The 23,404-nt window shown below is 44.0% G+C and overlaps 1 protein-coding gene across 1 annotated transcript in view; it reads left to right on the top strand.

Annotated features, from left to right (window-relative positions):
* Positions 1-23,404, top strand: part of TANC1 (tetratricopeptide repeat, ankyrin repeat and coiled-coil containing 1) — a 304,559-nt gene that overhangs the window by 259,261 nt on the left and 21,894 nt on the right. The window contains exons 17-19 of the mRNA XM_003406004.4: positions 4,241-4,477; positions 7,803-7,988; positions 10,214-10,292. Of these exons, the coding sequence (XP_003406052.2) occupies positions 4,241-4,477; positions 7,803-7,988; positions 10,214-10,292 (502 nt within the window). The remainder of the gene's footprint in view (positions 1-4,240; positions 4,478-7,802; positions 7,989-10,213; positions 10,293-23,404) is intronic.

The following is a 23,404-nucleotide window of genomic DNA, read 5'->3' as shown; positions in this document are numbered from 1 at the left end:
GGACCAGCTACCAGCCCAGGGCTCCCCAAGGCTCTGGACAAGAGAAGATTTCAGCTCGTGTGATGCATCTCTCAGGCTGAAGGGAGGGAGTGAGAAGAACAAAGTTAGGACTAGACTTTGGCCTAACTTCTCTTGGCTGGGGGAATCCAGTCATATCCTGAATCACAATTAGATAATTCGCACTTTATAGTGGATGTGCTTAAGTGAGCCTCAGATCGCTACTGACAAAACTGAGTGTCCTCTTTGTGCCTGTGCCAGCTGGCACCTCTTCTGTGGCATTGCTCTGCCTCCTCTGTCCCCAACCCGTGTATTCCCATTACCTCTCCCTCTCTGTTCCCTTGCATTCATAAAATCCAGCAGTTAGTAGACATTATTGCCATTTTCAGGTGTTATCAAAGGAAGGCTTCTGTGGTCATGACCAGAAAATTTCCATGTAGTAGGAAAAAAATTTTCAGGATGAACCATGCAAAACCCCTTCCTTTAACATAGTGCAGCCTTAACCAGGGCTGCTGTTGTGGTAGTAACTAGCTTTGTGCCCAGAGCTCATCTTTTCCTTAATTCCTCTGAGCCTCGATTTTCTTATCTGTAAAATGGAGATAAGAGAAGAGCCCGTCTCCTAGAGTCATTGGAAACCCAGTGAGATGGTGTATGTTAAAGTTGTTGGAAAAATACTGGGCATTTATTACATGCTTAAGTCGAGTTACTTTTACCGGTGCTTTGCCTCATCTATGGAAACTGTGACTCTGCTGTAAAAAAAAAAAAAAAACTAAGCACCTGAGAATTCTCAGATGTCCCTGCTGGTGGCTGTGGAGAGGGGCTACCTGCCATGAGGGTTCCAGGTGACTTACGCTGCCTCACACATAAGCCTGAGATTTCCGAGCTGCTCTGTGCTGGTGACCCTCACCAGGCAGGCACACTTGGCGATGTAGGGGGGGAGTCCAGACCTCAGGGTCTTCAGGGCTCTGGGTCCTAGCCTCTTGTCCCTTCTGAAGACTTTAAAAGGATATAGCAATAATAGTTAATATTTATTTAGCACTTACTGGATTCTGGGCACTGTGCTAAGTGCTTTATGTATATGTACTTTGATTTTTAATCTTCACAGCAACCCAATGAATTGGAATTGTCTTATCCACATTTTCCAGATGAGGAAGCTGAGGCTTAGGGCAGTTACATAGCTTACCCTGAATCACACAGCCCTAAGCAAGCCCATGCTCCTCAGCTGCAGTTATCACCTGATGTGTTTACAGCCTTGGCTGCCAAGTGGAGTCACCCTGGGAGCCGAGCTGCAGCCCCAGTTAAATCAGAGTCTCTAAGGGTGGGGCATTGGAAACTTTTCAAACTCCCCAGGTGACTTCAGTTGCAGCAGGGGTAAGAACTAAGGGTTACAGGAAGATTCACAAACTGGTGAGGCATTAAATAGTAAAAATACCTGCCGCATTGCACCAGCAAAGGAAACGTTTTCCCCCAAGGAGCAGACGAAGTGTGAATTGATGACAGACATTTTTAGGAAAAGTCCTGCAGCTAAGCACATTCCTTCCGGTTAAAGACTTGTAAGGTATTAAGCAAGACAATATTAAAAGTACACCTTCCAACACCATTACCAAAGAACACCTATTGGCAGGGTGAATTAACCAGTAAGCAAGGTACCCACGGGCGTAATTGTGTTTACTTACTAGTCTGTAGTGCACAGCTCCACATTTCAAGGATGTGAAAAACAGATTAGTAAGTAAGCCTGTTCGTACCTTGCTTATTTCAGGAATCTGTCCCTGCATTGGGCAGAATGGGCGAGGGTATTGCTATTTTCTTGGGAAGCACCTGAAGCATAGAAAGGTTGAGTAATTTTCTGAAAGTCACACAGCACATTAGTTAAGAGATTGATTGAAAACACAGAGTATTTAATCTCTTTTTTCCTTCTCTCTCTCTTAAACTCATGGGTCTCAAAAATGGATCAATGTGGGGAGAGGAGAGGCTGAATGGCTATCAAAGCCATCCAGGGAACTGGCAAGCTCATCCTGCCTGTCTCCCTATGCCAGAGTCTGATGTGCCCCTTAGTGGTAGTCTGTGTATTTTGGGAAAACTCGTCAGGGTTCTTACACACTCCCCTGCCTTAGAACCAGTTTCCTAGGCCTTGATGAAGTATCCAAGTATTTTATCAGCGTAATCCTATTCTTTGTATATTGATAGTAGTTACTCAGGAGGGGGGAAAAACAGCTTTTATTTAGCACTTATAATTTTAAAATACTTTTGAATCATATTAAATTCTGGAATGTTTCAGAGTGAACCCATGTAAATCTATGGAGCAGGCTGGGGAAGATTAGGCCCTTGGCCTGAGGTCGCCTGTTAAACATCAGTGCTGGGACAGGAACACATGTTCTGATCTCTCTTCTCCTCTGGGTGTTTTCTACCTTTGCATCCACACCTGCTGGCTGACAGCAGGAGGCTGGGCTGGTGCTGGCCTGGGTCGGGCTATGTGAAGACCCCTCTGATGGGCACAGATGACTGGGTGGTTTTGTCAGCAGGTGGGCTCATGTTGTCAGGGCCTCCTCAGCACTTGGGTGATCTGCCTGTTCTGAAGTATCAGTGACAGTCATCCTGACTGTGCACAGGTTTTGGCACTTGGGGCATCCCTGTCCCTGGAGAGGCTCTTCTTCTCTGTAAATGTCTGTTTCTTAGAACCAGTGCCTGGTGCTGTGGGCTGAGAAGGAAGAGAGAAGGTGCAGGAGGGGATGGAGAGTTACTGGGCTTTGTGTGTGCGAATGCTTCTGCAGGGAGAGTGGAGGACATTTCTTATGGGGGGAGGTGCTCCTCTCTGTGACGTGGTCTGGGAGCCAATCGGGAGCTATGCTTTGGGAACTGTGTCTTTGGAGAGAGCATTCCAGGCAGAAGGAGCTGTAAGGGTAAAGGCCTCGAAGCCGGGATCTGCTTGGCATGGTGCAGCACAGGCGGCAGCAGAGGAGCCCTGGGGGAGGGCTGCTGGGAGAGACCATCTGACGGGAAGCTGGAGAGCTGGATCACGTGGGGTCTGAGCTTCTTTGGCAGCTGTGGCGGCGTCAGATTTCACGCTGTTGGTTCTGATCCGTCCTTGTGCTATCTTCTGTTTCCTGATCGTATAAATGTTCCACATTTATCAGCTTGTAAGGAGCCCCTGGTGGCGCAGAGGCTAAGCGGCTGCTAGCCGAAAAGTCAGTAGTTCAAACCTACCAGCTGCTTCATGGGAGAAAGATGTGGCAGTCTGCTTCCCTAAAAATTACAGCCTTGGAAACCCTATGGGGCAGTCCTGCCCTGTCCTATAGGGCCATTATGAGTTGGAATTGACTTGACCGAAACGGGAGCAGTATCAGTTTAGAAATATTCTGTCAGCTTCTCTTATAAACGCATGTCGTTGAAATACCCTGCATTTTATGTTTCCTGCCTTCTGTATCTTTTAATTATCCCCGTGTGGTTCTAGTCACATAAATGACACAGTGTGTCTTGTGGTTTTCACACCCAGTGAGCAGCTCGAAGGACCTGCCAGGATTGTGCCTTGAGGGTGATTGATGGCTGTTTGGGACCATTTAAGAAAACAGTTGAAAGAAATGCGGTGGACACCTTTATAGGTGTCAGAGGGGTGCTGGGTTTTTTTTTTTTTTACAATCCAGAGATTTGAAGGTATTATTAGTACAGCTAAATTTCGTATAAGGTGTTCAGTACCTTTATTTTAAAATTTGTAGATGAAAAACAACTTTCCTTGATACCTGGGGCCAAGGAGTTTAGTGGGTGATGGACATAGTAACTAGTAGAAAAGCAGATTATTTTCTGGGAGGATTGTGCTGTTGACAGTCAAAGGGGCATGTGGACATTTTCATGCTCTCCTTTTTATGTTAGGAAGACTTCTTTGTACAGAAAGTATTGTGTGTATTTACATGGAAGGCAAAAATTCTACCACTGAAACACCATTCACCTCTGTTAGATTAAGCAGTGGTTTTCAAAGCAGCGTTAGCATCTCCTGGGAGGTTAAAAATGTCCTTTCTCTGGTGCCACCGCAGACCTAGTGAACCAGAAACTCAGGGGGGCGGGGCCTAGCAATCTTAGGTCTTAACAAACCCTCCAGGTGTTTTCCCATATTCTCCCAAATTTGAGAACCACTGGATTAAAATGGCTATATGGGCAACTGAGAATACTGCCATACTCCCAGAAATGTGGTGGAAACTGACTTACCTGAGAAATTAAAATAATCTCCCTGGGGGATATTATCCCCTAGGTGAGCCGTCTCCTGATCTTGGGAGGAGCCAATGTGAACTACAGGACGGAAGTGTTAAACAACGCCCCCATCCTGTGTGTCCAGTCTCACCTCGGTCACGAGGAAGTCATCACTCTGCTCCTGGAATTTGGCGCCTGCCTGGATGGAATGTCAGAGAATGGCATGACCGCCCTCTGCTACGCGGCAGCTGCTGGCCACATGAAGCTGGTGTGTCTGCTGACCAAGAAGGGTGCAAGGGTAAGCAGCAGTCTACCCCGCTGGGGAGCAGGGCGGGGAATAGGGTGGGAGGAATATTTTCATATCGTTGCTAGAATTTTTGTTGTTTTAAATTGTGGTAAATATATATGTAACATAATATGTGCCGTCTTAACATTGTTCACATGTACAGTTCAGTGACATTGTTTAACCATCATTTTGTATAACCATTATCGGCTTCCAGATTTTTCCATCACTCTTAACAGAAGCTCAGGGTCCTGTATGCTCATTGCTAGAATTGATATCATCTGGGCCAGTTGTCCTTTTGCCTCTACTTTGTCTAATTGCAGTGAGCAGAAACTGCAGCATAAACAAAAAGGATGGAGCTATAGGTGCCAGTAGGTTTGTAATGTTGCACGAAGTGGGCAGCCTTAGGGGAGAAGTTGGCCATGTGCTTTTACTAATATTGCACCGTGGTACAGTGGGGGCAGAATATCAGGGAGTCTCCTGGCCACCAGCTGTGTGAGGAGGGCCTTTCTTTGAAAAGCCTCCAAGCGATGACCTAGAACTTACTATAGAACTGAAGTTAGCACCCTAGTTGGTTGCAAAGGTTTTAAATATTTGATTTTTTGCCCCCTGTCCTTTTCTTGGAGCCCTGGTGGGACAGTGGTTAAGAGCTCAGCTGCTAAGCAAAAGGTCGGCAGTTCAAATCCACCAGCCACTTCTTGGAAACCCTATGGGACAGTTCTTCTGTGTTCTGTAGGGTCACTGTGAGTCAGAAGCTACTCAACAGCAACGGGCTTGGTTTTGGTTTTTGGTCCTTTTTTATCCCGTTTCAGTTTATGTCCTTTTTTTTTAACTTCTTGAAAATGTTTTTTTTATTGTGGTAAAATATATATAACGTAAAATTTGCTATTTTAACCATTTTTTGAATGTATAGTTGAGTGGCATTAAGGACTTTCACAACGTTGCGCAACATTACCGCCATCCATTTCCAAAACTTTCTGATCACCCCAAGCCGAAACTCCGTACCCGTTAAGGGATAACTCGATTTTCCTTTCTTCTAGTTTGTGTCCTTCTTTTTAAAATAATTAATTTTTTTGTTGTTGAAAATATATACAGCAAAAGCATACACCAATTCAAGTTCTACATGTACGTTTTAGTGACATTGATTACATTCTTCAAATTGTGCAACCATTCTCACCTTTTTCTGAGTTATTCCTCCCCTGTTAGCATACACTCACTGCCCTATAAGGTTCCTATCTAATATTTGAAGTTGCTGTTGTCACTTTAATCTCCTATAGATATTTCTTAAAAGAGCATAATGCTCAAGGCAGACATTCTCCACCAGTTAACCTAAACTGTTGTTTGGTTTTAAGAAGCCTTCAGGAGCATATTTTTGGTTTAAGGTTTAAAGATTATTTTAGGGCAATAGTTTCAGGGGTTCATATGCTCTTCTTGGCTCCAGAAAGTCTTTGAAGCCCTGTACTTGAGCATAAGGACATAGGAGCTAGACTGCCTGGATTGGAATCCTTGTTTCTCCACTTATTCTACAACTAGGAGGTTGGCGAGTTGTTGAGCCTGTCTGCCTCAGGCTTCTCATCTGTTAAATGGGCATAACAATAGTATCTACCTCAGGGCTGTTGGTGAGCATTAAAAAAAATCAATATATTAACATATTAATATTAAGTAACTTTTTTTTATATATTATTAAACAAGTTACTCTGTAACTCTCAGTCTTCATAGACTAATTGAGAACAGTATGAAGTTCACAGTAAGCTCTGTGTTTTTAGAGACCCTATCTAATACGATCCTTAAAAAATAACAGCGTATCAAGTGAAAATTGTGTCCTCGTATTTTTTTTTTTTAGGTTTACTATAAGCTTTTAAGTAATAACAGGAAACCCTGGTGGCATAGTGGTTAAGTGCTATGGCTGCTAACCAAAGGGTCGGCAGTTTGAATCCACCAGGCACTCCTTGGAAACTCTGTGGGGCAGTTTTACTCTGTCCTATAGGGTCTCTATGAGTCGGAATCGACTCAATGGCACTGGGTTTTGTTGGGTATAAGCTTTTAAAGGAGCCCTGTTAGCGCAACAGTTAAGCACTTGGCTGCTAACCAAAAGGCCAGCAGTTCAAACCCACCAGCTGCTCTGTGGGAGAAAAGACCTGGTGATCTGCTACCATAAAGATTATAGCCTCGGAAACCCTATGGGGCAATTCTACCCTGTCATATAGGGTCACTATGAGTTGGCACTGACTCAAGGTACACAACAACAACATAAGCTTTTAAATGGAGAAGAGTGCGTTTTGAATAACAATAGAAATAAATTGCTGGTAATTATCTTTCTTTTTTGTTAGGATATTTAAAGTTGAACAAAAGTGCTTTTAGGCAGATAGCAAGGGTGTGAGTCTTTTTGTTTTTTTCTCTCAAAATTACAACTTGAGCTCAGGGAGCAAAGGGGACTTTGCCTTTAAGCCTTCCCAGTGTTCACATGGCCATGCCTCCATTTCCAGACCCAAATGGTCCCTTAGCTTCCTTCTGTGGCTAGGTGTCTCCCTTTCGCTGTTGAGAGCTCTGTAGGAGGTGGGCGGGGGTCACATGTAGCTTTCGCAAAGCCTCTGGGTGGAAGTGCAGAGCACCCCTAGGATTTCTAAGAGTGGCGAAACTGGACTCTCATTTCCTTTACCAGCCTCAGTATTCATTCCTGGGTTCAGACTGGAAGCAATGGTTTGATAGCTGTTTGGAGCTGTAGGAGGTACAGAATATGTAGACACTCCTCTTTGTTGATAGCTGGCCCTCCCTGGTTTTGTGGCCCCGCTTTACCTGTTTACTTCCATTTGCCTGTCTGTGTGTGGCCTACAATCAGATACCTCTAGGACCCCTTCCTGCCCTTTCTCATGCAGAGCTGAGTGTCCCAGGCCCCTCTCTTTCACTTGCTCCCCTGGCTCTATGACCGAAGAACTACACTATTCCCCCAAATCGTAGCTTGTCACAGCAGATTTAGAATGTTCTACCCAAATAGTGCAAGCTGGGAAGCATCGGGTTTTTTCTCGGGTTTTGGTCTGTGTCCTCATCTGTGTTTGCCACAGAACTTGGGAGCTCCTGTGGTTTGCCGGAGGGACATAGGGAGTGAGAAGGTTTTTGTGTAATGGCTAGTTCTACAGAGGGAACCCGAGGCCTGGAACTGTACGTATTACAGTGAAGTCATTCAGAAGAAGATTTGGAGCTCTGCAGAGTGATGAGTTTGAGCATGAAGCCTGCATACATTTGCAGTGGGATGGGGTTTGCACACAGTATTTGTGGTCCACTTGGATTCTCAGAGGAAAGAAGATGCTAAACTGTGACCTCCCTCTGCTCCTATCCCCAGGTGGACCACTTAGATAAGAAAGGCCAGTGTGCGCTTGTGCACAGCGCGTTGAGGGGCCACGGTGACATTCTCCGGTACCTGCTGACCTGCGAATGGTCAGAGGGTCCGCAGCAGCCAGGCACACTGAGGAAGAGCCAAGCCCTGCAGCAGGCACTGACAGCAGCCGCCAGCATGGGCCACAGCTCGGTGAGTGGGTACGGTGAGGGTCCTTTTTGGGAAACCAGAGGCTGTGACCCAGGTGGATCAGTTACATTTGCCAATTACCTCCTTCTGAATTGTGAGCCTGTGTAGCACTGAAGACATATTTCAAGACATAGTTTGTTTTGATCACACGTGTAGGTCTTCTATTGAAGACAAGTGAAGCCTTTACGTATTCTTTATTCTCTGCTTTTCCTCACTTTTCTCTCTCCCTCTCCTATTCTACTTTTACCTTCTAACCCTGCTGTTTTACATTTTTTACCCTTTGATTCATTCTTTTGCCTTTATGATCTCTTTAAAAATACTCACATGGAATCCTAGTTCTAAAATCATTTTTGAGTATTTGAAGGATTTTTAAAAATAGACCTTTAATATGTTTTGATAGCATGTGAGAATGCTTGGTCATCTGCAGTCCCTAGACAGAGGGAGGACTTCGTGCAGTATTTAAATAGAGCGTTTATTTCTGGTAGACGGCGGTACGCCTCAGCTTGAACGTTGGATTGTCATCCCTGACTGGTGTGTCTTAGCTTTATCTGTAAATAACGTTTTACCTGCTCTTTTCCATGTATTTTTCACTCTGTGTTATCTTCAAGAAATTAGAGGTGCCAATATTTGACAAAATTCCTTCCCCAAGATGTCTTGAAACAAATTTGGTTGCAAAGCTGGCTCACTGACTTTTGGCCTTTAAAAGACAGTACAGACAGACACACAGCTCACAGCTCTCTCTCTCTCTCTCTCACACACACACACACACACACGGCTTGTTGGCTGATTTTTGACGTTTAAAACATTAAAAATGCACATGCATACGTGCTCACAGAGTGTGTTAAATATGCATACCTAAAATTGTAGATGTTTCTTTTTGAACCGTTGCATAAATGTGAGAGGGTCCAGAACATAGAAAATCATCAGCAAGGACAGTGAATGCCACTTGTAGATGTGACCTTTGTCTCCACTCATGTCAACCCGTTGTTTCTTAAAGTAGCTAGGAGGAATGCTGTGCAAAAACAACCTCAGCACAGCCACTATTTGTTTCTTGAAAAAGGGTAGGACTCATTCTCTGAAAGACTCGAAGGGTGTATAAGTTTCCTGTTGCTGCTATAACAAATTACTGTAAACTTAAAAAAACTTAGTGGATTAAAATAACATAAATGTATTGTCTTACAATTCTGGAGGTTAGAAGGCCAAAACTAAGGTGTCAACAGGTCAATGCTCTTTCTGAAGGCTCTAGGGGAGATTCCTTTTCCTTGCTTTGTCCAGCTTCTACAGGCCTCCCCTATACCTTGGTTCACAGTCCTCTTCCATTTTCAGAGCATGTCATTTCAGTCTGTTTCCATTGCCCCATCTCCTTCATCCTCTGACCTTGACTCCTCTGTGTCCTTTTCGTAAGGACTGTTTTGATTATATCAGGCTCTCCTGGATAGTCCAGGACAATCTCCCTATCCTAAAATCCTTAACTTAATCGTATCTGCAAATTCTTTTATGCCATATAAGGGAATGTTCACAGGTCCTGGGGATTAGGACTTGGAATATCTGGGGGCCATCATTCAGACTACCACAAACGGTATGGATCTGAGACTCCAGAATGAGCCAAAGATGGCTTCGTCTTGCTCTCCTGTCGCTGCCATCAGTCAAGGTGAATGTTAGGCTGTGGTTCAGGGCTCAGATGCTTCCAATTCCCTAAGAGGCATTGTTCATGCCTCCACACCTGTGATCCAGCCTGCTCTTTGATAAGGAAGACTCTCATAGGGAAAAGAAGAGTAGTGTTCTCTGAAAAAAAATTAAAAATCATTTTGACATTTTATCTTGTTGGAAAGGTAAACTTTGCCTTGTTTTTCTCCCTTGTGAAAAATGGATGCACCATCTTCTGGAGATTTATGCAGAAACTACACTTTGCATGATCCACCATGTCCTTTGTTGATTAGGCTGGCATATTTGGGTCATGTTGGAATTCATTAGAATTCTGAGTACCTAGTAGTCCTGTGCAGTGCTACTAAAATTCACTCAGATTATGATTTTATAAAAAATTCTTCTCAAAGTGAACGTGTGAATAGCATATGAATTATACTTGAAAATGGTTTTCATTGTATTTTCTCTCCTTGTGTAGCATTAGATAATAATGGTTAAAAAAACACTTTCTCCTTTGATACATGGGATCTAATAAGCACATATTGCTGTAAGAACTCATTAAATTACCTTGCCACTTCTGACAGGTGGTCCAGTGCTTGCTGGGAATGGAAAAGGAACATGAAGTAGAAGTCAATGACACTGACACATTGTGGGGAGAAACAGGTAATTATGGCGGCTCCACTGCTTGTAATCTGGGTCAGCTTTCTTGATGTTTTAACCCGCATTTTGGCCTAATTGTCTTAAGAATGACTTGTGATATGTGTTGTCCTATTTTTATTTTATTGCAAGGCATTTGAAGTTTAGAGTTTTTTAAACTTTGCAAATGAGTAGTAAAACTTTGCTAGCAGCATTTTTAAAATTTGAATCACTTTCGAATTAGACTAGGAGTCACTGTGCATTTGATGAATGTCAGATGGAAATACCTAAATAAGGTGGCACTTTGTGGTGTGGCAAGTCTTCACAGTTTCTAACCAATCAGATCTTCCTATGAGCCCTGCATAGGGAGCAGGGCAGGAACGTCTGCCCTGTTTTCAGATGAATAAAAGATGGCTCAGTTAGGAAGGCTGTGGTCTACACTGCCTTGTAGAATTGTTACTTGGAGCCTGACTAGAACTCAGGCCTCCTTAAAATAGCAAAGACAAGATACAAAGATTTAAGATTCAAATTCCATTTCCATTGATATTGGGGGGGAGGGTCGTGCTTAAAGTGTGGGGAGAGAGCTTCATTTAATGAAGATTTGAGTTGGTTACTTGTCAGGTTAACATGGATAATGCTGCTTTGAAAATTTCCTTTTGATTAAATTGATATTAAAATACAAGGATTCAAATTATGACTTGTTAAACTATTGTTTTTAAGTAGATATACCCAAGAGCTTTTAATATGCTTTTCCAGGCTATATTCTGTGTGTGTATGTGGCGTATATGATTTCCATTTCTCTTGGACAGATTTTATTTCCTATCAAGCCAAATGGTGTGTTGAGTTTCTTAGCTAATTCAGCTTAATTAGAAGAAGCATCAGAGGTTTTCCTGGTGAGGCCCCAGCCATTTCTGTGGCTCTCCATTGTTCATTGTGATGTTGCCTGAGGGACCCCATTCAGAGAAAGTGCAAGATTCCAAGTGGAGTTGGATTATGCTTGGAGTGAAAGTGTATTGATTTAAATATTCCCATTAATTCTTTATGGAATCTCCCCCCACCCTATTAAGTAGTACAGGCTGCTCTGTAATTTGGTGAAGAAAAGTTTCCACCAAATTCCACATTGTGCTGTGTCCAGTCTTGCATAAGAGCATGGCTTTGATGACAGCAAGACAGTTCCACTCTCTCCTCTCTCATTGCCTAGTTTAGGGGTCTTGGATGAGTTGTACAAATCCTGTTTGCCATCTCTGTGAAATGAGTTAAATAGTACCTGCTTGCTAGGGTTGCCATGAAGGCTAAATGAGATAAAGCAATCTGCTCGAATATACCCACCAATGAGAATCCCCTGGGGCATTTACGAGGTCCGAGATGAGCTTGGGACTCTTATTTTTCTATCGAGCATCCCAAGTCATTTCAGGTGATTCCTGGCTGAAAGTGAAATAGAGAACCTCTGCAGAGAAAAGTCTACAGTGCCCGACCCGTAATGAACACATGATGCTGCTGCTGACCGTTCGTGCTAGGAGTGGGAACTTCACACAGTGTGAATCCTTAGCCTTTAAGAGACCCTGGATAGTGCAGATGTTTAACTCACTTGGCTGTTAACTGAGAGGTTAGAAGTTTGAGTCCATTGAGAGGCATGTTGGAAGAAAGGCCTGGAGATCTACTTCCAAAAAATCAGCCATTGAAAACCCTATGGAGCAAGGACTGTTTCACCCTGACACACATGGGGCCACCATGAGTTGGGTCAACTGGATGGCAACTGAGTTAACCTTTAATTTTCAAGGTAATTTTGTTTTCTGGAAGAGAAAAATTCAGGGAAGGGCTGCATTTGAGGACTCAGTGTGAGCTCTCTTTCGTGTCACAATAACTAGTCCTGCACTTGGAATTCCTTCCTTGAGCATCTGCAAAGCGAACATGTGAGATAAACGACAGACTCCCCATTCACCACCACCGCCTATTGCCATGGAGTTGATTCTGACTCACAGTGACCCTATAGGACAGAGTAGAACTGCCGCATAGGGTTTCCAAGGCTGTAATCTTTATGGAAACAGACTGCCACGTCTTTCTCCCATGGAGCAGCTGATGGGATCAAACTGCTGACATTTCGGTTAGCAGCTGAGCGCTTTAACCACTGCACTACCAAAGCTCCTCCGACTTTCCATTAGTCTTCATTAAAAAATAAGTAGTGTTTCAGCCTGTCCCTTCCAAAGCCTCATGCTTAACCTTCAGACCACTTTCTTAGCCTGAGAAGCTGTTCACTCCCTTCTCAGCAGGCATTCTGGTGAATTTAGTCAGCCAAGTGTTCTTTGTATTTGCAGTGAAGAAGTCATTGATCTTGCAAAATTCAGTCATGCCATCCCTGGCATCATTTCTGTTACCAAGACCATATTTTCCAACTACTGATCCTTCTTTGTTTCCAACTTTCGCATTCCAGTCACCAGTAATTATCAGTGTATCCTGATTGCATGTTTGATCAATTTCAGGCTGCAGAAGTTGGTAAAAGTCTTCAATTTCTCCATCTTTGGCTTTAGCGGTTGGTGCATAAATTTGAATAATAGTCGTATTAACAGGTCTTTCTTGAAGGTGTATGGATATTATCCTATCACTGACAGCATTGTACTTCAGGATAAATACTGAAAAAAAAAATTTTTTTTTTAATAATTTTTATTGTGCTTTAAGTGAAAGTTTACAAATCAAGTCAGTCTGTCACATATAAGCTTATATATACCTTACTCCATACTCCCACTTACTCTTCCCCTAACGAGTCAGCCCGCTCCCTCCTTCCAGTCTCTCCTTTCGTGAGGATTTTGCCAGTTTCTAACCCTCTCTACCCTCCTATCTCCCCTCCAGACAGGAGATGCCAACACAGTCTCAAGTGTCCACCTGATACAAGTAGCTCACTCTTCATCAACATCTCTCTCCAACCCATTGTCCAGTCCCTTCCATGTCTGATGAGTTGTCTTTGGGAATGGTTCCTGCCCTGGGCCAACAGAAGGTTTGGGGACCATGACTGCCGGGATTCTTCTAGTCTCAGTCGGACCATTAAGTCTGGTCTTTTTCTGAGAATTTGGGGTCTGCATCCCACTGTTCTACTGCTCCCTCAGGGGTTCTCTGTTGTGCTCCCTGTCAGGGCAGTCATTGGTTGTGGCCGGGCACCATCTAGTTCTTCTGATCTCAGGATGATGTAAGTCTCTAGTCCATGTGGCCCTTTCTGTCTCTTGGGCTCATAGTTATCGTGTGACCTTGGTGTTCTTCATTCTCCTTTGATCCAGGTGGGTTGAGACCAATTGATGCATCTTAAGTGGACGCCTGTTAGCATTTAAGACCCTGAAATATTCTTTTTGATGATGAATGCAATGCCATTCTTCTTCAAGTTGTCATTTCTGGCATGGTAGACCATATGATTGTCTGATTCAAAATGACCAATACCAGTCCATTTCAGCTCACTAATGCCTAGGATATGATCTTTATGCATTCCATTTCATTTTTGAAGATTTCCAATTTTCCAAGATTCATACTTTGTACATTCCAGGTTCTGATTATTAATGGGTGTTTGAAGTTGTTTCTTCTCATTTTGAGTTGTGTCATATCAGCAAATGAAGATCTTTGAAAGCTTGACTCCAACCACGTCATTAAAGTCGACTCTACTTTGAGAAGGCAGCTCTTCCCTAGTTATGTTTTGAGTGTCTTCCAACCTGAGGGGCTCTTCTTCTGGCACTATATCAGACAACATTCTGCTGCTATTCATAAGGTTTTCTCTGGCTAGCTCTTGTCAGAAGTAGACCACCGGGTCCTTCTGCCTAATCTGTCTTAGTCTGGAAGCTCAGCTGAAACCTCTCTGCCATGGGTGACCCTGCTGGTATTTGAATACCAGTGGCATAGCTTCCAGCATCACAGCAACACACAAGATTGAGGTTGTCAAGGATTTCATCTTCTGGAATCCACAACCAGCACCCATGGAAGCAGCAATCAAGAAATCAAAAGATGCATTGCATTGGGCAAATTGGCTGCAAAAGACCTCCAAAGTGTTGAAAAGCAAAGATGTCACCTTGAGGGCTAAGGTGCACCTGACCCAAACCATGGTGTTTTCAATCGCCTTATCTGCATGCAAAAGCTGGACAATGAATAAGGAAGACTGAAGAAGAATTGACGCCTTTGAATTGTGGTGTTGACAAAGAATATTGAATATACCGTGAACTGCCAAAAGAACAAGCACATTTGTTTTGGAAGAAGCACAACCAGAATGCTCCTTAGAAACAAGAATGGCGAGACTACTTCTCACATACTTTGGTCATGTTATCAGGAGGGATCAGTCACTGGAGGAGGACATAATGCTTGGTAAAGTAGAAATCCAAAAAAGAACAAACCTGTTGCCGTTGAGTCGATTCTGACTCTTGGCGACCCTATAGGAGCCTAACTGATACTATAGAGTGGAACAGCCCCATAGAGTTTCCAGGGAGCACCTGGTGGATTCGAACTGCCAACCTTTTGGTTCGCAACCATAGCACTTACCAGGGATTCCTGGTAAAGTAGAGGGTCAGCGAAAAAAGGAAGTCCCTCAAGGAGATGGATTGACACAGTGGCTGCAGCAATAGGCTCAAGCATAGCAACAATTGTGAGGATGGCACAGGACTGGGCAGTGTTTTGTTGCATTGTGCATAGGGTTGCTGAGGGTCAGAACCAACTTGACGGCACCTAACAACAACAACAAGAGTTCTTTCAGAGACTTGTGTGTGTGTGTGTTTTATTTATTTATATTATTTTTATTGTGCTTTAAGTGACAGTTTACAAATCAAGTTAGTCTCTCACACAAAAACCCATATACACCTTGCTACACACTCCCAATTACTCTCCCCCTAATGAGACAACCCGCTCTCTCCCTCCACTCTCTCTTTTGCTAGCTTCTAATCCCCTCCACCCTCTCATCTCCCCTCCAGGCAGGAGATGCCAACATAGTCTCAAGTGTCCACCTGACCCAAGAAGCTCACTCCTCACCAGCATCCCTCTCCAACCCATTCTCCAGTCCAATCCATGTCTGAAGAGTTGGCTTTGGGAATGGTTCCTGTCCTGGGCCAACAGAAGGTCTGGGGGCCATGACCACCAGGGTCCTTCTAGTCTCAGTCAGACCATTAAGTCTGGTCTTTTTATGAGAATTTGGGGTCTGCATCCCACTGTTCTCCTGCTCCCTCAGGGGTTCTCTGTTGTGTTCACTGTCAGGGCAGTCATTGGTTGTAGCCAGGCACCATCTAGTTCTTCTGGTCTCAGGATGATGTAATCTCTGGTTCATGTGGCCCTTTCTGTCTCTTGGGCTTGTAATCACTTTGTGTCCTTGGTGTTCTTCATTCTCCTTTGCTCCATATGGGTTGAGACCAATTGATGCATCTTAGTTGGCTGCTTGCTAGCATTTAAGACCCCAGATGCCACTCTTCAAAGTGGGATGCAGAACGTTTTGTTAATAGACTTTATTATGCCAATTGACTTAGATGTCCCCTGAAACCATGGTCCCCAGACCATGCCCCCTGCCACTGCTACGCTGGCCTTCAAAACATTCAGTTTATTCAGGAAACTTCTTTGCTTTCGGTTTAGTCCACTTGTGCTGACCTCCCCTGTATTGTGTGCTGTCTTTCCCTTCACCTAAAGTAGTTCCTATCTACTATCTAGTGAATGTCCCCCTTCCATCCTCCCTCCCTACCCCCTCTCGTAACCATGAAAGAATGTTTTCTCCTCAGTTTAAACTATTTCTCAAGTTCAGATAATAGTGGTCTTATACAATATTTGTCCTTTTGCAACTAATTTCACTCAGCATAATGCCTTCCAGATTCCTCCATGTTATGAAATGTTTCACAGATTCATCACTGTTATTTATTGATGTATAGTATTCCATTGTGTGAATATACCATAATTTATTTATCCATTCATCTGTTGTTGGGCACCTTGGTTGCTTCCATCTTTCTGCTATTGTAAACAGTGCTGCAATAAACATGGGTGTGCAGAGACTTTCTTTTTAAGCCAAGAAAAAGCCAGCTAAGCACTATCTCAGGCTTAGAGAGATGTGGCAGCTGTTTTTAACTGGGTGTCAGTAAAACTAGTCTTGCCTCCTATACATATTTTTTGATTTAGTAACTTTTTCTCCTGTGTTCCTTCCGAAATGACTTCCATTGTCTACTACCCCACACACTCCTACTTTCCTGGTCTGTGTTTGTCAAAGGAATACCTTGAAATCTGGGGGGAACGTTTTACTTGAGAGAGCATCTGGAAATGTGGGGGCTTTCCACATATGCATACTGTATTGTCCATAATGTCAGGTCTGTGTTTGGGATTCAGCCATGTGGGGTCCACAGAGGGTCCTGATCAGTGAACCTGACCCTGAATGTGGGAATGGTCGGCCCACAAGGCAGACAGGCAGCCTGCTGAGACCCTCAGGCCATGATTGAATGAGTCACTCTACAGTCCTTGTTCTCATGAAGCGTCATCTTCAGGCAGCAAACCCTGGAGCTTCCCCAGCTTACTGGGCAGGGCAGTGTGCATTGTTTTTGATTGTTTTAGTATCAGTTGTTTTGCTTCCTGGTTTTGTTTGGTCCTCATTCCTGTGTGTGGTCAGTGGTGCTTTGTATCCAAAGCACTCCAGAATGAGCCTCGCCTGTCTTCTTCTCTGACTCTTGCCTGGGGTGTGGGAAGATGCCAGAGCAACTGGAAACTTTGTGTGGTTAACACAGTTCATTATTTCTTTTGAACCCTTGTATAACTTTATACTTGTCTATTCAGTATGGAGTTAGCCACAAACAGCCTGGCTTTAAAATACCAACTGATGAGTTACCAGTCAGGGTCTCTGAGGCCTGTTTTTGTCTAAACTGCCTAAAGTGTGTGTGACCCAAGCCATGGTATTTTCAGTTGCATCATATGCATGTGAAAGCTAGACAATGAATAAGGAAGACTGAAGAATTGACAACTTTGAATTGTGGTGTTGGCGAAGAATTTTGAGTATACTGTGGAGTGCCAAAAGAGTGGACAAAGCTGTCTTGGAAGAAGTACAACCAGGATGCTCCTTAGAAGCAAGGATGGTGAGACTGTGTCTTACATACTTTGGACGTATTATCAGGAAGGATAAGTCCCTGGAGAAGGACATCATGCTTGGTGAAGTACAGGGTCAGCAGAAAAGAGGAAAACCCTCAATGAGATGGATTGACATCGTGGCTGCAAAAGTGGGCTCAAGCATAACAACAATTGTGAGGATGGTGCAGGACCGGGCAGTGTTTTGTTCTGTGGTACATAGGATCGCTATGAGTAGGAACCGACTCGAGGGCACCTAACAACAACAACAGCCCGTCTTTGTTTTCTGAGCAGTGACCCCACTCTGTAGCACAGCTACCTGCCCGTCTACCTCTTTTCTCCCTCAAAGCCACGGACCGGAAGTGGGGCCACTAACAGCATGCACAAAGTACTTCTCCACTTTACTGCCAGGAAATGCCCTTGGAATATCTGTGTATCTACTCTGTACAATTCCAAAAGTGCGGTTTTCATGCCTGTTGCTGATTGGAAGTACCAGGTTGTCAGCGAGAGGTGGATGCCAGCAGCAGCCAGGGAGGAAGGAGAGCAGTAAGTAGCTCAGCAGGCTGAGGTCCCTCATCTCCCAGACCATCGATGCGGGGATGGTTGGTCCTGCTCCCTTGGTGCACTGGGCATCTTGCTGCTGATGAGTGGACTTATCAAAAGGGACAATGCCTCTCCTAGGTCTAAAGAGACAAGCCAAGTATAGAATTGACTTTTAAGACATTCATCTAACATGGTTACATTGTTAGTTTAGGGGTTCTTTGCAGTAAACCCACAGCCTTTAGAAAACTTGTGGAGTAATTTGAACTCTACTGGTTTTATCGGTTATGGCGAGCAGAGGGCTTAATGTACGTTAGTTTCCCTTTTCACCAGCAGTTGGGGCCATTCGCTTTCCTTGTCTGCTTGATGTGGAGAGCCCAGCCCTTCAAACACCAGATGCATAGTTCCAGTCGCCTTTCTCCTCCTCCTGTTGTTCTTAGCTGCTGTCGACTTGGCTACCAATTCACGGTGACCCCATGCACAGTGGAGCGAAACACTGCCTAGACCTGCACCGTCTTTATGATTAGCTGCAGCTCAGACCTTTGTGATCCATAGGGTTTTCATTGGCTGATTTTCAGAAGTACATCACCAGGCCTGTTTTCCTAGTTCGTCTTTTTCTGGAAGCTCTGCTGATACCTGTTTAGTATCATACCAACACGTAAGCCTCCAGTGACAGACAGTGGCTGTGCGTGAGCTGCGTTGGCCAGAATGAAACCTGAATCTCCTGCATGGAAGGTGAGAATTCTGCCACCAAACCACCCATGCCTCATCTCCTACTTGCTGTTAAAGACTCAGATGGAGAATCAGTAGTAGTGTGGGCCTTTAGAAGAAGGCCCAGAGCAAATGAGGGCGGGCTTGTGGGTGTGTCTCAGCTTAACAGCACTCACTGCCCTCAAGGCTGACGAGGCCACTTTGTCCTGTGACCATTCTCAGACTTGGTCAGACTCTCAGCCCAAGGGTTTCTGGTCTGGGCAGCCTGAAACATGGCAAGAGCCCAGCAGATGTTTTGTTATCTCTCTGTCAGGCATTCCACAGCTATGACAGTAGTGCTGGCTCCCATGGATTCCTTACTAAACTGAGTTACTGTTTCCATGTCAGTGTTTGATGTGAATCAGCCCAAACCTAAATGATCCGAGATGCATAACTGGTGACTTCATGCTGTTGTGAATTGTTAGAGGAGCTGTGTTTCCAAACTCCAGGCGACTCTCAAGTCTGCGAGCCTACTATCGGTGCTTCTGGTCAGAACTTCTCGCTATTCACAGGGGAAGAAAGGCCCATTTGTTACAGCACTTGCCATTTTACAGGCAAATATCCCTGTCTGGTAAGCATAGCCTTCCCTCCCTCTGATTTCTCTGGGTCACTATGCAGTTCCCTTCATAGCACTTGTTGTTGTTGTTGGGTGCTGTTGAGTCGATTGCAACTCAGAGTGACCCTGTGTGATAGTAGTACTGCCCCCATAGAGTTTTCTGGGCTATAATCTTTATGGAAGCAGACCGCCAGGTCTTTTTCCTTCAGAACCACTGCTGGGTGGGTTTGAACTGCCAACCGTTCATTTAGCAGCCCAGTGCTTAGCCATTGCACAACTAGGGCGTCTTTCACAGCACTTACTAGTTATATTGTTATTGCTTATTTAATAAGGGTCTATTTTCCCCAAATTGTAAGCTCTAAGAGGGCAGAAATATCCATGTCTCTGTGCTCACTTACGTGTACAGCAAGTCTCTGGCCTAGCACTGTCCAAAAGAACTTTCTGTGGTGAAGGAAATGTTCTCTGTCAGTGCTGCCCAATATGGTAGCTGTTAGCCACCTGGGGCTATTGAACACTTGAACTCAGTAGTGGGGAACTGAATTTTTAATATTTTATCTCTGGTGACACAGTGGCTAAAAGCTATGGCTGCTAATCAAAAGTTCAGTGGTTCAAGTCCACCAGCTGCTCCTTGGAAACCCTATGGGGCAGTTCTACTCTATCCTATTAGGGTCCCTATGAGTCAGAATTGACTCGACGGCAACAGGTTTGGTTTTGGTTTTTAATTTAAGTATCCACATTATCCACACGTGACTTGTGAGCACCAGATTGGACGGTGCAGGTCTCGTCCAGTGCTTGTCACATAGTTGTTGACCTAGTGGACAAGTGGGTTTAATGAAAACATAGGCATATAATTTTAGGACAGGTGAAGTTTGTCATTTTGCAGAATAATTTGGTAGGAATATTTGTTTTTTGGAGTCCTTAGGTGGTGCAAACAATTAAGCGCTAGGCTGCTAACCGAAAGGTTGGTTGTTCAAATCCACCCAGTGGCACCTCAGAAGAAAGGCCTGGCGATCTGCTTCCAAGACATCACAGCCACAGAAAACTATATGGAGCAGTTCTCCTCTCCATACGTGGGATCACCTCACGGCTACTGTTCTTTTTTTAATTATTATTATTTGTTGTTGGAGAGGGGTAGGAGCCCAGTCATGCATAAAGACCCGGTTTCCTAATCTGTATGGTAGCACAGATCATGTCCTTCTGTGGTCCAGAGTGGCTCAGACTCTCTTCATCTGAGCCATGGGACCAGCACCCTGGCTGAAAGCATGGTTGGGTGCTGGAATGTATTGCTGGAAACCTAGGTTGGAGTGATAAAAAACAGTGTGGGTAAGGCTGAGTTTCCAAGGAGCAGCTGGTGGATTTGAACAGTTGACCTTTTGGTTAACAGCCTGAGCTGTTAACCACTCTGCCACCAGGGCTCCTGTTTATTGCCAGAGCTGTTAAAAACACTTTGCCTCTGTTTCTAAGAAGGGCTGAATTTTCTCCACTGTGAACCAAGTAGGTTATTTCATTGCGTAGCGCATCAGGTCCATTTTCGTAGTGTGTTGAAGCAGTTTAACTCAGCATGTGGGCCAATCACAGTTCTCTATTCTCTAATTCTGGGTAGAATTCTGGGTAGAACCTGATGGCTCTTGAACTTGAGTCACAGGCATAGCTGTGTCAGCTAGGGTGGGTGTGAGCCTTGGGGGAGAGGTTCTCTGACCTGTTTCTATGCTGAGCCAGGAAGCTAGGTGATAAGTTGTATTTCGTACTGGAAGTTTTAAGTTTCTGTGAATTCCCTTGTTTCCGTGGCACTGGTTTATTTTCCCACTCCGTGGCCCTTCCTGTCCTCCTGGGGGTGAGATGCTCAGCTCTGATTCGCAGGTCAACCCTGTTGGTGGACAGCTCAGCTTATTACATCCGAGGGCACCCCAGTGCACACACCCCAGGGAGCAGAAGGATATCTTATTTTTGTTTTAAAAATGACCCTTTATTCATTAGGATTTTTGGAGGGAGGAGGGGCTTTTATTTGGTAAGCATTTTAAGTCAATTTAAAAGTTGTTGGCTTGAGTTTGGCATTCACACGTGTATACATCTCGGCAGGATTTCAGGCGAGAGACTGGAAGGAAAAGGGTTTGGCCATTGCTTATTCGGGTAGAGAATGTGGGTTATGTTGAACAATAGATTGACTTTTCTAAATGTATCCTATAGAGAAAAATGAAGTGGTTTGCTGTTGTCTGCCTAAGATATTAGAATTTTTGTAGGACCTGAGCATCTTTTCGGCACTGGTGTTGGAAAACCCTGCCAAGGCATTCTTCCCACTGCCAGTGTTTGGTTTAATAAGGTACGGTAAGATTGTGAACATGGAAAACCAAGTTTCTGTCAGTCTCAACAAAGGCAGAAGTTCTTGAGTTTCCTTGGAAAAAGCGTGAAAGAGAGGTAACCCAGGACCCTAGGGGATGTGGGGAGTGGGTGATCCAGGGCTCTGGAAGGGGAAAGAAGAGGTGGGGTAACGTAGGACACTGTGGTGGTGGTGGGGGTAACCCCAGGTTCTGGAAGGAGAGAGATGTCGATAGAGGCAGATGGGGGTAAGAACTGAGGTGTGTGGGGTTTTTCCACACCCTGTCCTCTCCTGCTCTAGCAGACTCCTGGAGTTTGCCCCTGAAATGGGTATGTTCTGCAGACCAACTCCTCTTTTCCAAAAGGGCAGCTGGGATCAGTAGACCTGTGTGTGTCTGCCCTACAAGGCAGGGCTGAAAAGCAAGGGCTGGACCCTGATGAAAACCCCCAGAAATGAATTGGTAGCCTGACTATTTTCTGGAAGTCCGTTCACCACTTTTATCATATTGTTCTTGCAGTACATGGAATTCATCTCTTTTTAATGAGTAGTTCCTTCCTGTTTGTAAGAAAAAACTTCTGTCTTCAACAGAAAAGCTTTATTCATCTTGTCTGTGTTTTGTAACTGAAAGTAACTTCACCTGCAAACACTGTTGCTTTTACCTTCAGCCCTACAAGGACTACAGGTTGCTAGTACACATCCTCACGGAAAAATTATAATTGTTTCTGTCAAGTTCTTATTCAGATGGCATTTGTATTTTTTTACTTTTTGAGACTAGATATGAAATTGTATAAAGTGGTTTTGTGAAAATGCCCACTTTTTACACTGATACCTGGTGTGGTATCCTGAACGAAATTATGTGCTCCCAGCCTTTAAGGACAGAATGAAGAGCAGAACATTGTACATGCTTTAAATAACTTGGTGTATGAGAGAATCTAGCAGAAATGTGAGCATTGTCAGCACACTGTAGAAGTGACAGCTGTTTAAAGCTGTGATCTTCTGTATGGAATATAATTTATGTTGTCCATGTTCTAGGAAATTGTTTTTAAATTGCATTTTTGTTATTTATAGCACACATCATTCCTTAAAGGATCTGAGGAGGCTTATTTGAAATAATATATGTAAGAATAGGACAAAAGGTAATGCAGGCACAGGACACAAGGAGCGGCAGAGAGAGTCATGTGATGGTGTCCTGAATGTTCACCAAGTTGAGCTACCGTTTTGGTTTTCATCTTTGTGACCAGAGATGGAAGGGCACTGCAGTGATTTCAGATTATTCTTATTGTCTCTGGGTGAAAACTTAACAGTTCTTCAGGGAAAGAAGCAATTTCTGGTCCTTTAGTTCTAAAGTAACGTACATAAAATGTTATTTGATTAGTTGAATATTTTTAAAGACTTCCTAGAAACAGTGTTTTTATTTTTATTTTAGAAACAGTGTATGAGTTAAAAACTCAGTCTCCATCCAGACTCCCTGATCTCAAATCCCAGCCCTGCCTCCCTCCACCAGCTGTGTGGCCTTAGGCACAGTTGTTCAGTTTCTCTGGGCCTTACTTTCTTCTTCTGTAAAATAGGGATAATAGCGATACTGACTCATCAGTGTTAGTTGTGTATTAAATGAGTTTGTGGATATAAAGAACTTAGAGCTGTGCCTGGCACTTGGTAAACACCATCTAGGAAGCACTTTATAAGTGCCATTATGTATTATTAAAATATGTTAGGGTTGTCTGTTTTGTTTGAGAGCATGGCTCCAGGTTCACTGGGCTGCCTGGGGTCAATTCCTGGCTCCAACACTGATTTGTTTTGTGATTTGGGGCAAATGATTTAACCTCTCTGTGCCTCAATTCCTTCATCTTAATAAAGTAGACATAATACATTATACCTCATTCAAAGGATTCTTGTGAAGATTAAATGAGAATTTGCCCACAGTATTTT

The sequence above is a fragment of the Loxodonta africana genome, chromosome 6 (assembly GCF_030014295.1).
Source record: "Loxodonta africana isolate mLoxAfr1 chromosome 6, mLoxAfr1.hap2, whole genome shotgun sequence".
NCBI classification, from domain to species: Eukaryota; Metazoa; Chordata; class Mammalia; order Proboscidea; family Elephantidae; genus Loxodonta; species Loxodonta africana.
Note: the sequence above shows the minus strand (reverse complement) of the source record. Positions and strands in the feature narration are given on the sequence as shown.